Source organism: Crassostrea angulata, chromosome 7 (genome assembly GCF_025612915.1).
Source record: "Crassostrea angulata isolate pt1a10 chromosome 7, ASM2561291v2, whole genome shotgun sequence".
In the NCBI taxonomy this organism is placed as follows: domain Eukaryota; kingdom Metazoa; phylum Mollusca; class Bivalvia; order Ostreida; family Ostreidae; genus Magallana; species Magallana angulata.
Genome location: NC_069117.1, coordinates 54,027,006 through 54,042,503, shown reverse-complemented (window position 1 = coordinate 54,042,503; position 15,498 = coordinate 54,027,006). Strand labels below are relative to the sequence as shown.

General features: G+C 33.1%; 2 protein-coding genes across 2 annotated transcripts; one reads left to right on the top strand and one right to left on the bottom strand.

The window, feature by feature from the left end:
• The first annotated feature begins 2,320 nt into the window (after nucleotides 1-2,320).
• Nucleotides 2,321-6,633, top strand: LOC128157320 (39S ribosomal protein L22, mitochondrial-like). The gene is made up of 7 exons (XM_052819819.1): nucleotides 2,321-2,452; nucleotides 2,579-2,627; nucleotides 3,428-3,614; nucleotides 4,846-4,911; nucleotides 5,419-5,496; nucleotides 5,592-5,661; nucleotides 6,395-6,633. Exons 1-7 carry the CDS (start codon nucleotides 2,446-2,448, stop codon nucleotides 6,610-6,612), a joined length of 675 nt encoding a protein of 224 aa, XP_052675779.1. The 5' UTR covers nucleotides 2,321-2,445; the 3' UTR covers nucleotides 6,613-6,633.
• Nucleotides 6,634-7,012: 379 nt separating this feature from the next.
• LOC128157319 (uncharacterized) lies at nucleotides 7,013-15,401 on the bottom strand. The gene is made up of 9 exons (XM_052819818.1): nucleotides 14,452-15,401; nucleotides 12,491-12,589; nucleotides 12,048-12,320; nucleotides 11,591-11,783; nucleotides 8,777-8,881; nucleotides 8,444-8,628; nucleotides 8,062-8,326; nucleotides 7,481-7,799; nucleotides 7,013-7,312 (listed from the first exon to the last, which is right to left on the bottom strand). Coding segments are annotated over exons 1-9 (2,376 nt in total). The 5' UTR covers nucleotides 15,388-15,401; the 3' UTR covers nucleotides 7,013-7,311.
• Nucleotides 15,402-15,498: the final 97 nt, after the last annotated feature.

The following is a 15,498-nucleotide window of genomic DNA, read 5'->3' as shown; positions in this document are numbered from 1 at the left end:
TACATCGTTAAAGTTCGTACAAAAAAATTGCTGAGTCAAAATTCCTTAAATTACTAGTAACATCTTTGCAATAATAATACACATATAGCAATGAGCGCCAATGAATTTCTCATATTCATGCCAAATTTGACAAATTAGACGTTCACAATTTCTTGAATAAAATTTATTTCCCATGGACCTCTTAAAGTTGCTGCACATCTATAATTTGAAGCTGGTCAGATTTCTGTTAATGTTACTCCTTGGGAAGGATAAGTTTTGTGGTGTAACAAACAAACTGAAATCGACACGGCCGTTGAAAAAGAAACTCTACATAATTATTGCATTCCATTTCGTCTGTGTTGTCAAGGACGTCTCCATCACAGAAGGACATTCATGTCATCAAATAATGTAACTATAATACAACTGATTATTAATACCCATATTGGGTTACCATCTGGAAAACAATATATCAGCTTCAGTTTCTTACTTGTAATTTTGAAAGTCATCTATTTTACGTTGTACTTTTAATTCCTTCCGAAAATTCCGCATTTGACAAACCAATAATATATTGGCAGGACCGTTTTTTTTATCCTTATGAGATGGCGCTTAAATAGAGAGTGCAGAAAGTTAAAAACAACTCGAGCTCTTATAAAACTCCTGTTAACCTAAGTATACATCCAAATAATATATACATGTATGCATGGGTAACTGCTGCGCCTCTTCGCTTTACCCCAAGGATTTAAAGATCAACGCTTTCTGCAGTCTGTTATGACATTTGTTTGATATATTGGTATATCTGTTTGTTCTTGGAGGTCGGTGGATAATACAGTCGTAAAATGTACCACCTACTTCTTGGTATAGAACCAAGCCCTGGTATGACGAGAAACAGTGTATGCCAAACAAAAATGTCACGTCATTCCCTAACAGATTACCTCACATTTAGAAATTGTAGCACTAATCCGGATTTTTGAAATTGATCTACTGTACAGTTCGAGATAAGGTTTATAAACCAATAGCTTCTAAAACACTAACCATTCCTATGTAAACATATATATATATATCATGATTACTAGATTACAATAATCAATTCAAACAAAAAGTATGCTTGTCCGTCTGTCTGTTACTCTGTTCGTCTTTCAAGGATCAAGGTAAGCTCTTGTGGGAAGTAGCAGTGAAGCAATATGATGTATAATAATGAATGAAGTGAAACACGAGACCTTATATTTGAAATTTATATTGAATCTAAAAATGGAAAATTGTTTTTGTTCTAAATTCAAAATATTGAGTCTGAAATGTGGGAAAACACAACGACTGATTCTGTTTCTTTTTATTTTTTTTTTACATTTTTTTTTCAATTCTTCAGTGGGACATCCAAAATACGGATACAGCATATATATACACATGTACCTGGAGTGAAACGCTTCCTTCCATTTTCAATTATAAGTATGTATATATGTGTACACCTGTATCATAATTTGTAACCCAGCTTTTGCATCACAAATGTGGTTTACGAGAAAGGGGCTTTGTCGACTTCTTTACGTCAAACAAGCATAGTTTAAATTGATAATGATGGCAATTTTTAAAAATGAACTAAAACAATCCTACCTTTAATACTCATCAGCTGACTTTTCTGTACAGGGAAACAACTTTAAAACGCATTACAACTACCTATAAAAATTCGTATTCTACATAAAACCTTGTCTATAATTAGACAGAAATGTGCTCTATTGACAACTCTCTGTTTTAAACAGAAACAACTTGTCTCCCCCGGCGAGAGTTAATGGGTGCATGCTGCTTCATAGTCAACTGTCATGGAATACCATCTCGTCGTTTTTCGGGCTTTTTTTTTTTGGCTTGCATTTCAACATGTCAGCTGCTAAATTTTCGTACCTTGATTTGCTTAATTTTTCCTTTTTCTGAAAAAGAAAAATCTTTATACCGCATAATCTTGTATTTTGATGAACTTCTTTTAAAAAAAAATCTTTTATATCTTTTACATAGGAAATACAGTATGAATTTATCAGACACACACATACTCTCTCTCTCTCTCTCTCTCTCTCTCTCTCTCTCTCTCTCTCTCTCTCTCTCTCTCTCTCTCTCTCTCATACCGACTATGTTGTTTTTAAAAGATAGTGCAGAATAGAACAATATTTTGCAAAATGCATGTAACTGTTAAAGTTGTTATTGTAATTGTTAAATCTTTTAAAGTTCATGGTTCTAAATTAGTGAGTTGTATAACAAATATTTAGAATCGTCATTAAAAAACACACACACACTCAAATAATTCCGGAACATACAGCGATCTCTATTTGACTAGTAGTTGCTCTAAGTCTTAATCTTCAGGATGTTTAGGATGAGAGTCATTTTTTGCTTGTAAAATAATACTTCTATATGACTTTGATTTTCATAACACATTATTCTTTACAATGTGAAATCAATTTTAATATTTAAAGTTTATTAAGAAAAATGCAGTGTAAGTACGATGAAATATTTATAACAAGAAGAGCAAGTTAAGGAGACATACGTGTATCAAAATACTTGATCTATACTTCATGCTTAAACTGAGTGGTGTGTAACTTGACTTTGAAATTATTTACAGGCTTGAGAACACTAAGAAGCTTTACACGCATCCCAAATCTACTACAAAGGTACTGTAATGGTGAATTAAAATCGTGAACAATGAAACTGTTTCAAAGAATGATGCTTTTACTCAATAATTGGATTGTCTTGATTTCTTTTTTACGAGCACATTCATATTTACTCAATACTAAAAGTCAACTGTACATATTTTAGGTAGTTTAATATTGACAATGCATAAATTTTTTGTATTATATTCCAGAATTTGCCTGCTAAACCAATTAGTGCATTCAAAATGAGTCTTGCAAAATGTTATACAATGCACCATTAATTTTGCGCTAACACAACTTCACTACTCTTGCCATCCTGCTGTCAAGATTTTGATCTGTGGGTGTAATGTGTGACAGCACCACAGGGTATTGTGTGAAAATGCAAAAAGCAAGTCATGTAAAATTGCAAAAGCATCACGATGTGTTGTGCAGCATCATGACAGTGAGTTGTGTGAAATTGCAATAGTGCTACAATAAGTTGTGCAGAGTTGTATTACTGCTACTGTGTGTTGTGCAAAGTTGCATTAGCATGAAACTATGTTGTGCGAAGTTGTATTAGCGTATTGCTTGTTGTTGAACAGCAAGATGGCAAGGTGGTTTTTCACATCATGCTGTTCAGCTTTTGCAAATGCCTGTATCCAGACATCATACAAAAGTGATATAAATGCTGCCTTGTAAGAATAAAAGTATTATTGAGGGAAAACTTCTAACTGAGGAACTTCCTATCATGATAATTTCATATTTAGTGAAATTAACATATGCACTTAATTATTTAATGTTCTAAATCATAAAATCTGTGAAATGTGTTTTTTCACTTTCAGAGCAAGTGGTTCATGGCCTGCAGTATGTCAAACCATCCACACTAGTCCATTATATAAAGCAAGTTACAATCCTGAAAAAAATGAAGAATATGCCTTTTTCTATCAGTCAGAAGACAAGTCCGATTTTCCAGATTACAATAAAATTGTTTATCCACCACAAGATCCCTCAGAACCTCCCCGACCAATTGTGAGTTATTAGGCCATAATAAAATTATTGTTTGTCTGGAATTGCCTCCCTCCTCATTGAAATACCTCCTGCTAATAAAATTTTATTAGCAAAAAATAAAGTATTTTTTTCCATGGATTTTTTTTTACCCATTTTTAATTAGTTTAACTTCAAGTTCAAAAAAAAAAAAAAAATCCCCCTCCCTCCCTCCTGGGTCTAGAAACCTCCAGACGGCAATTCCAAACAAACATTTTTAGGGATGGCCTTACATATGCTTACTCTTTAGAAGTAAAGTATTTAAGAATTACTGTATACATGCAGCTAACACCTTTATTACACATTCACTCTTACACTTAAGTCATTTTCTTTCCGTATTATAAGTTATAGAATAGAATAAATTGCATTTAAATCAATCGTCCTTGGCACATCCGTGAAAGGAAAGAGTTATTTACTGAAGTTGGATGTGATATTTAAAATCTAATACAAAATAAAGACAACTAGCGCTTTAAAGAAGTAAAAAAGTTATTAATTCAGTTCTTATTATCGGTAATATGTCTTTACTATGTCAAGAAACTGTTCAATAACTAATGCTCTACAACTTCAATTTACTCCTCTAAATTTTCTCCACACTCATATAAAATGTCTCTACTTGAATATTAGGAAATAATACATCTTATTCAACCGACATTTTACTCCCATATTACTGTAAATGCACTTTTTTGAAATTATACACTTATGCAGCTATAAACATACCAAACATATAAATTATTATACCCTCTTCCAAACTATTTATCACAGACACTTAAAATTTTAACATATTCTTTGTTAAGGCATGCTGTATGGTGGAATTAATTTTTGTACCAATCGAATGTTAACTTATTTAACTGTTAAATGACGACTTTGTTTAGCTAAGTTTTGAAACAATTTAGTCAAAGATTTCTCATCATCTATCAATCACAGATGCTTGAAATATTAATTACGCACTCTTTGTTTAGGCATGTCATATTGTGGGATTCATTTTTGTACCAATCGGACAACAAGTTTTTGTTAAATGTCGACACTGCATATTCTAAATATTCACATCGGTGCAGGGGTATCACTAGTTAGCAATGGCTCACCTATACATTGTATATTGTTTTATAATGCTGGCAAAAATATTAAATATTCCTTGTCAAAACATGTTTTCTTAACTTTGATATGATATTTCTCTATTTTCAAATTAATTTCACTAATTCTTTCATGTTGGTATCAGGAGTATTTTCACGAGACCCGTGATTTGAGATATTCACAGAAGAAGATGTGGAAATACACAGCAATGGTAACAATTTACTGTAAAAATTTTAACAAGTAGTTTTTACTTTTAAACTGTGTTTTATTATTAATTCCTGTAAAATTGAATGTATTTTAATAAATATAAAGTTATAAGACCTATGTCAAATGCTAAATTGTACTTTGTAGTGTTATACTAGTACCAGGGCTATTCTCTATTGTGTGAAGCAACCCCTCCTGGGTCCTGACTTGACTATTTTCAGCAACATATCATATTTACGTTGATTTAAATACTAGAACTAGTAGAATATTATTCAAGTTCAGAAACTGCAAAAACTAATGTAAATTGACATCCATCTGATATTTAATGATTTTGTTACCATTTGACAAATGAACAAAATTTTTCAGCTTGTAAGATGTCACAAAAATTATTTGGTCTTGACTCTTTGTCACCATTCATGTCCTGCCCTCAAGATAATACTTTCAAGGGTATATGCATATATTTATTAAGATTAGTTTTCATATAAATGTATGTACATTATTTTTTTCTATTTAGATAAGAGGATTGTCCATTGATGATGCTATTAGAAAAGTGTCCTTTTTGCCACAGAAGGGAGCCAAAATACTCAAAGATGTAGGTGGCTATGTAAAGTCTAATTTTATCCCACAATATTGATAGAAAGTTGTTTATTATCAATAGAATCTTTACCTTTGCCTTTTTGTTGGCAGTGTTTACTGGAAGGTCAGAAGATAGCAGTGAGAGAACATGGCATTGAATACCCTTCTAATATGTGGATAGGTATGTTTCAGTTTTATGTATGCTGTAGATGTAAAATGGCATTAGCATTGAATATCATAAGTGAATAGGTCAGTTTAAAAGCTCAAGTTTCCTTATTTTTATCTTTGATCCCATATATTAAGTATTCCTCAAAAAACTTGATTGTATTGAAAATCATTTTGTTGAATGCAATAGCATTTTTACTAGGAAGCAAACACCTTCAGGTATCACAATATCATACTTGTCTTAGATACTGCAATATAAACCTGTAAATAAAAGTTCATGAATGAAACTTAATTGATAAAAAAAAAAACATTGATATACTAACTTAATAACTGTCTATCATTTCAAAATTCATATGAAGACAAAATTTTAATGATAGACAGCATGATTTAATACTAGTGTAAGGACTATGTTCTGGTGCTCCTACAAAAAGCTTCATTTAATTATAAAATTAAAAAATTGATTACCGTACATAACACTAATCCTCTTTGCATTTCTGCACATCTGTGGCAGAGTTAAAAATTAAAAACATTCAAGGAGTATGTTTGATGAACCTATAGCATGTAATTGATTACCGGTAGGTTTACAAAAACATTTTTATATATTATCTTAATGTTTGAATATTAAATCACCATATCAAAGTAAATGAAGTTATTTATCTCACAAATTATCCGTAGGGTCTTAATGCCTTCATATACTTCTATACTGTATCACATGCACTTGTTTTCACTATTTCATTGTTTTTGTACAGAACATGCATATTGTAACAAAGGAAAGATTTTATACACCATGCGATTGGCGTTCAAGTATCCTGCCCGAGTGCGGACCCGGTATTGCCATGTGTGTATTGTGTTTCGGGAAGGAGCCCCGCCAAAAGAGTACTACCCCTCTGAGGAAATGACAGGGTTTGAAAAGATGGAGGATTACATAAAGAAACAACGAGAAAGGCGAATATTGTTTTCACTATAAATAAAATTTTAAGAATTTCCTTATACTTTATTTTTCTTTATATCTAAAGGTAATAGGGCTTTATATTTGCCTTGTGTTTTATAGATCACACACTGGTATTTAAACATGTACAATGAAAATAGTATTGGTGTTTTAGTGCATATTGCAAAATTAAAGTTGCACATTTAGTGACCAACTTACTTTTCAATACATTTGGCCAGTATTGAGTTTGTTTAGTCCCAATCTGACCAGAGCCAGACCTCTATTGACACTATCACATAGGGGGCATATCAAAACCTGGGAGCAGATGGGAGTTCTAATTTTAATTAGAGTCATTTGGTTAATTTAAAATGACTAAACAGATCACATAATGTACATTATAGGTAACATTTGAAAGGAGGATACTTAAAAAATAACTCAAAATATTTTCACATGCTGTAATATTTTTTTATTCATTTTAAATAGATTCTTAATGAACAACAAATTTATGTTTGAGTGTTCCTGATCAGAAATTTGATGTATAAAAAGATTTAATTATTTTTTAGATATGCTGAATGCTTAAATCAAAATTGAAAACAATTTTGCTCTATAGTGGTATACAGTATACTAGTATCTGTATGCAAAATCAAAATTTATTTATACATGTAGTATATAATTAATAGACGTAATATTCCAGATTAATGTAATACATTGTATTGAGATTGCGTGTGGCTTCTCTGACCTGAAAATACAAAGGAAGAACTAGGAAAGGTGTATATTTCATACAACAAAGTGAAAGATTCTAAGAGCTTAAAAGAAAATGAATGAGTTGGTTTGGCAAAAAAACCTCCTAACCCTAATCTTGCGCATATATGCTTAACACGATTTTTAAACAGATCTTTAAACATACTAGTGAAACATTTTGTAGTTGATGAGATCCAGTGGAATTGAAGGTTCTTTCAACATGGCCTCCGGGACATCTTGGTAGGTAGCACAGTTGGTCTTTTTCCTCCATTTAACAATATCATCAATGACTTTCCTTTTGTACTCCATCCACTTTCTGTTCTTCTCAAATCGCCTTGCCAGTTCTTCGGTTAAGGGTATGAGGTTTTTCCGATTATCTCGCATCGATTGAATGACCGTGTAATTTAAACTGAAAGTAACCGCGTTAAGGGAGATAATCTCTACTTTTCCCTTGGCTATGATAAAAGTGTCAGTAAGATCCTCACCTGCAAATAAGAATATATAACTCAGCTCACAGGGATTACATATAGAAACTGTTTCTTAGTTAAAAACTTTTTATCATTAATTCAGACGGTTAAGTTACACTCGTTAGATTCAAATAAAATTATAAGACAATGAACATATTCGTTTTCGGCATCAAAAAATTTGTTAATTTCATTAAGTAATATTGATTGGTAATTTTAAAATTTATGTTTTCGGCAGAACAATATTTTCTAGTGTTCCCCATTCCATGATATTTATATTTACCAACACCGAAGTACTCCCCTGCGGTAAGCGTAAGTACTGTCAGGAAGTGATCCTCGGGGGTGAGGCGACGCAGACGACGGCCGTAGGGCTTGTTCAGAAACTTCTTGGGGTCGGCTTTATCAGACTTTGACCCCTGTAAAATGAGATCCGGTCGCAAAAAGGGGGACACACAGCGCACAAATCCCACTTTTTTGACTATCTCGCATTTTCCTGCGTTGATGAAGTAGACGTGATGGGTCAGCCCGGGAACGTCTCCGTGGATCACCTGGGGAACATGTACATTTATATTGATTTCTGTTTTAGGGAATGTAATTGCCGAAAACATGTTAGTACACTATATAGTTGACAAAAATGAAATTAGTATGCAAGTCATTGTGCCCACCCGATTATTGGAATATTCCCGGATTTCTGACATATCCGCCATCTGCCGCTTTTGATCTTCTGACATCTTTTCAAAGTAGACTGACTTCTGAAAGAAATCCAGCCGTTTGTTCCAGGAATCTTCGTAATCCTTTCTCAATATCGAGTTAAACTCACCCTTGCTCAAACTAAGAAATTCCGAGTCGCCTGTATATACATGTATTAATATATAACGAGAATTTCATAATGTACATGTACAATGGTAATATCAGTATTCACGTATTGGAAGACCATTCTGATTCAGTCTTTGGGTAAATACATTTTCAATGAAAAATGTCAACTTGAAAAAAGTTACCTTTGCAAATCACCGTAAAATTTCGAACCATGTTTCTAATCAAAGCCAGTTCTCCAAAGGTGGACCCTGCATTGATGTCGTACAGGTGCTGGATGATTTTGGAGTCTGGAACAGAAAATGGCCTTATATACTTAATATTACCACTCATCCTAAAAATAATGCTGCATTTGCATACTTATACAAAACAGAACCCCGTTAAAATTATTTTTTTATGCAAGAATTCCAAAGAATTCAAATTCAATGAGTCATGACATAAAGACATGATCTTGAATAAAACTTAATAAAATGTGCAACGTCTTTCCCTTTAAAACCAGTTGGGGTTTAGCAATGTGATGTACATGTATTAGTAATTTAGTATATTATATGGTATAACTATTACGGACGTCGTAGAAAAGCACATATTCCGGGTTAATTGATATATTATCAAACAGCACGTAAATAATTCACGGTCGTAGTATAATGGAGAAGAATGCGACAACCTTTTCATGAATTTTTTTAATCTTATATTAAGTTTGGGAAGCCCTGAACTCATCAGATTTACAGGTATCAAAAATTCAAACGTACCAAGTATTTTATCTGAAAGATGTCGATATAAAGTCACTGACGGAGTCGTCTAGCTACCATCCTCATCAGCTTTTTAGAAAACTACGCAAATAATCTGATGAAATATTGAAATCCCATTTGTGTAAGTGAGACTACAAAACTTAAACACAGTGCACTTTGCAATTGATGAGATAATCACGAAACATATGGAAACCCTTTTGGAATACATAGAGAAAATTGACCATAGTAGGGTTTCACTTGTCACAGCATATCATCCCGTCCTTAAAAACCTTGACTGACAGCATCCTAATAAGGAATTTGCCCATTCTTTACAGGAATGAGAAAATGACAGACCTTTTCAATGATCCACAGATGGCTGCATATATCAAAACTTGTTCCGAGGTCAGATGCCGTTTGTGCAGGAACAGCACTGACACGAACAGTTTGGTATTCTAGTCCCATTACGGGTCCCAACTACAAACTATTGGGTAGCACGTCTTGTCGCACAGACAATAGTATTTATACTCATTATTTGTAAGGTTTACTCTAATTAATACGTTAGGAAAACATGTAACATCCGCAGAAAAATCAGCCATGACAGACAAACAAAATAAAAACCCGCCGCAGAGCATTTCAACCTTGATGGTCACTAAAGTCGTAATTATTGACCATGACCTTACATTGGACGAACACGGAGAGGAACAGCACAGGGAAGTTCCGGATGTACAGACTTAAATCATTCAAACCTGACTAATTGTCCCGATTATTTGACAATTAATTGTTCTTGTCGTTAGGCATTTCTATAGTGCTTTATTTATTCAGCTTTCTGTCTAGTATCTTTATGGTAGATCTAACAGTTTGGTGATCCACTTGTACCTTGTTTAAAATCTCTGTAGAATCTGATTTTGTTTAGTGTACATAAATCTCCTACCACCATTTTTTTCTTAATTTGTTTTCTTAAAGTTTTTTCTGTTTCTTTTATCTAGAACTATATTACCCAAGTTTCCTGTCCGAGAAATGATAATTTTAGTCTTTTACTGTAAAACATGTACATGTTGAACCTTTTGCCTCAACTGCAAAAGGGGTATATGCTACGGCCGTGACACTGCATAGGTAGCGGAGTAACCCAAACTCTTTACTTTGTCTATTTCTTATCCTTCTGACTTTTTGTCATAAGATATAATAATAGTGTAAACAACGTTTTCGCTGAACATTGTGTGAACAATGTCAGGAAAACTGGAAATATTACTTAATTTGATGAAAATCAGTATCCTGAATTTATTTCAAATATATTTTATACTTTCTGCATTTATTCTAATCTGTACAACATTACAGTACATTTATGATTTATTTACATATCTTAGCTGTTTTAGTGTTCTTTCCTCAATATGGCACCATTGATACAAGTAATATACACTCAACAAAACTTTTAAGTGTTCACCCTGATAAATAGAATAACTTGAAAATTACGAGATAAAATGATGTGAAATTTTCAACATTTGGTAACTGATATGCCTTTTCATCAAAAGCACACATGAAAAGGGGAAACACTTATTGAAATCAATTACCCGTGACGAAATGTCAGAACATCAAATTGCTATTTTTCATTGGCAATTTTTTGGGATTGACATTAGTCTTTAGTGAGAGTTTAAAAAGAAACAAAAAACATTTAATATGGCAAAAATGATCTTTGAGAAAACAGCCGGAGCTGTTGGAATATTGGTGTCTGCATTGTTTCTACGACAGACTGTACTCACTTTATTTGCTGTTTATTTTATCCACAACATTGATTTAAATCCGAACGAAACGTTATTTTGATATAATTTTTCTCTTCCATAAATGCCAAGCAGTACAAAATTAAAGCTCTGAAGGAAATTCAATCAACCGGAAATGTTTGTGATATTTAATAAAGGTCAATGTCTCGGGTCGTAACAAAAGGTCAAGGTCAATGCATCGTTCTTACCTACTTGAAAATAATTGGAAATCAAACACACCGACAGCAAAATAAATAAATATACTTACAATGTATTTCATACAGTAAATACATAATACTTAGTAAACATTGAGAACTTTCGTTCAGTGTGTGTGTGTATATATATATATATATATATATATATATATATATATATATATATATATATATATATATATATATATATATATATATATATATATATATATATATATATATATATATATATATATATATATATATATATATATATATATATATATATATATATATATACGTGCAGTAATAATTTCACTTACTAGTTCTAGGATCTATGTCGGTTCTTTGCACGGATGCATAACCGGATATGACGAAATACATTCTGGATCCCAAGTCTCCTTGCCGTATTATGATCCTGTCATTTTCAAACTGGTCGTACCAGACTACCTGTGCCAGTTTTTCCTTCACAGAGCGGGAGTACTTGGTGAAAAACGGCAAACGATATATAACTTCCTGTCATTAAAAAAACCCGAAAAACATTTTAATTATTTCCATGTATGCATAGTAACTTGAAACAAGCTGTGTTGTAATGGCCATGGTGTTAATGTAGAGGAAGAAAAAAAATTGAACTTATTTTTCTGATAACATTAATAAATGATATTTGCATATCGATGATAGTGTCTTCTACAGAATATTTAATTGTCGTTCAAAAATGTCATTTTGAAGAATATAATACACTTTATCCATATTGCTGAATATAGCGAGACGAAATCTTACAGTAAGGATTCGAACATCATCTGGAGTTCTGTGACCGATTGGCTTCCACAAAGCGGTTCTAGCGCTGGTCGACAATCCCCCGTAAGTTGTTGTGGCCGCTCTGAAATAACTAGGATCAAACGTCAAATGCTCTTTTTTGGACTTTCTCTCATCTTGTCGCTTTTGATTTTGGCATTCGGCAAGGAGATCCACTTTGACCTTTTGTCTTGTTACCCTCAGCAGATGTAATACATTCATTATTTTTCTGATGTATCTTTTAAGTGTGTAATGAGTCTGTATTAAAAAAAACACCAAAACAAACAGTAGAATCGTCAACAACGAATGTATTAAACTGCAGCCTAGTATTATTTAAAAGCAAGCCAATTATATTTGTATGTATTTGCTCTTACTTGCTCTAGAGTTGAATGAACAAAAATTATTGTCTATTGACATGTTTGGCTTACCGGCTTGATATATTCGACTTTGACAGGTTGTTGGGGATCCGCTTTGCATTTTTTCTTACCCGACTTCACTCGACGCAATGTTGGTAAAATAGGTATTGTCTACAAATAAACAGGGAAGAAGTTCAACAAATGGATTATATTTGAATATGCTTGATAGTTGTATTGAATAATTGTATTCTGTGGCCATCACTCCAAAAGGTGTAAAAGAAGAGCTACTAGTAGTAAATTGTTAGAACTTGTTTCTGATCCTTTTGAGTAATCAATAAATTATGTTCAAAACAAAGATATAATGGGGAACTTTTTTGTTGTTAATATAATGTGCATGGTTTTTTTAGTTGATTTTAATCAACTCTCCTATGCAGTTACAATGGCAAACCGAAAGTGAAACAGTGTTTGGACCTAAGCACAAATCATCACCGCTGACAAGACGTAGATCTTAAAAATAATAGATAAATTCGGTGTACTTTATGCTGTACCATTGTTTTTCAAAAGAAAAGTATTAATACCTTGAAAATAGTCAGAAATTATATAATACGAACAAATCAATTGTTTTTTGTAGTTGCATGTATTCCTACGCTAGAGTCTCGTTCAACCAGACGCTCGGCTGTCTCCGTAAAACTCCGACAAGCAGAGAGTCTCTCTTTGTAGTCGGAGATTAACGGAGACAGCCGAGTGTCTGGTTGAACGAGACTAGAGTTCAATATTGAGACGAAACATTTCGATTACTGATACACAGTTTGATGGAATTAATTCTATCTTTTATATTACACAACATGATTCATATGGGGTTTTCTCGAAATTCTTGTCGGAAAAGTTCGAGAATTCATATTATAAAGATTTGCATAACATATCGTTGATTTTAAAATTGATAAAAATCAATAAAATCAACTCCCGACAGTTCTTAAGTACTTTGATTTTTTTAAGGGTTTGTCGGATAGAGTTTGTTTGGTTGGTTTTTTTTTAAATCTGAAAATTTAATCATTTAAGTCAAATATTCTTATTTATTTATGACTTATTAATATAAATTGATCTGCCTAATATTCGTATTATAATTTAATTCTGGTTGTAACGCGCTTTCTGATTGGCTAAAAAATTATTTTATTATATCTGAATGTTGCCTACATCATAGTAGGAATAACGTCAAAAACGTATCAAAACGCCTGACGTTAAGTTTGAATTTTGAACAATTTTACGTCATTTTAAAGGTCAAATGACCGTTTTTATCTACAATGAAAAGTGAAAAAAATTATAAACAATGAATTCGCCGTTTATAAAGCGTTAACTGTCCAAAACCATTTTATATCGTATAAAACAAATAAATATTAAATTCATTCCTTAAATACCTGTAAATACACTCATCGTGTAGAGGTTTATGACCACTTTTCGGTGATTAGGTGTCTGACCTGACAGTTCAGGTAAATTGCTTCAAAATATACAATGGATTCATGAGAGAGAAAAATATTTTTTAAGAGAATATACAAGCATAGAAAATCACAATTACATTTCTTGAAAATTTCCTACTGGACATTTATTTTATTAATTTTTTATTCAAACCCTATCATAATTTAAATGTCTAAGGGAAGTCGTTAAATTCCGGTAGGAAATTGAAAATATTCTGTAAGATTTTTGCCTCGAGGGAAATTGTTTTCCAATATGAAGTCATCCTACCTAAAAGGAGGATAGTCCAATATCATCATCAAAAGTGATTTTAACAAATTACCTTTAGAAGGAGATGCTGTATCAAGGTTTTAACAAAGTAAAGATGCTAACAGCTTTTAAATTTGAAATTGAACTTTTGACCGGTGTTAGAATAAAAATTCCGGCACTTTATTTTCCCCTATCGACGAAAAAACAGGTAGTTATTTTTCATATGAAGAAGTTATGTACATGTATCATTGTAGAATCGCTTTGTAACAATTCCGTTTGATTATGCTACAAAAAATAAATAGCCCTCTACATACATGTTGAGTGATTTTGGTCGCTGAAATCGGCCTTGCTACAATATCTTCGGAATGTTCAGTTCCGATGGCCAAGGACGATGCCGTGCGCAAGCTCGTAGGGAGCTCCGTGTCACTAGCACAAATCTCATTTAGCTGGGGCAGTAACCCGGATCTGGAATGGGTGTGGCGCTGGACTGTCGTGGTCGAGGATCTTTTCAGTTCCACGCCTTCTGATGATGTGATGACGTAGAAGGGACCCTTGTCCTCTCCTCCTTTCTTTGGTTGGTGTTTTTGCTTCTGCTTTCTTCGAAAAACACTTTGTCTTCTAATCCTTTTGAGACTTTGATCAATATCAGACTCTCGGACCACATTACATTTTTCGCAACTGTCATACAACTTCTTCTGTTGAATCGTTCTGTAAGTTTTTGGTTTAAATTTTGCAGTCCCGCGTATGATTCGAATGGAGTCCCTATCGTGTTTGAATTTTCTTGGCACTTTCCCATCTAGTACATGATCTAGATTAAAAGAAGACTCGCAGTTCTTTGCTGTTTCATCATCACACAGGAGCGACACTGCTTCTACACTACAGACGCTGGTAAACCCAGCCCTAGAGCTCCGATTATGGGAACTGCGGTTGTCCTGTTGCATCCATTTCCTAGAATCTGGGGTCTGCCTGCTTTTACACCGCTCTGGAGTCTTACGGGTATCTGGAGCTATAGTATCTTTTTGTTCGGCCTTAGATTTCTCTTTTGATTGTTGTTTGTTGGGTTCTTCATTTGAAGCCTTATTTGCATTGTTCTCAATACTCTTGTATTCGACTCGTTTGAAAACTTCTCCATATCGATCATGAAGGCGAGTAATTCCTGCAGATTTTGTTTGTTCCACCCATTCTAAAATGCGTGCTTGTGCTTTCAAGCGAGCTCGTTCATGAACATCCTTCGAAAAAGATCGAGACATTTTTACTGATGCTGTTATAATCTATCAATTTATTACCTAGAGACACAATACGTCATAATACCCGATACATCACAAGTATTGCTTACGTCATAATGTCCAATACGTCACAAG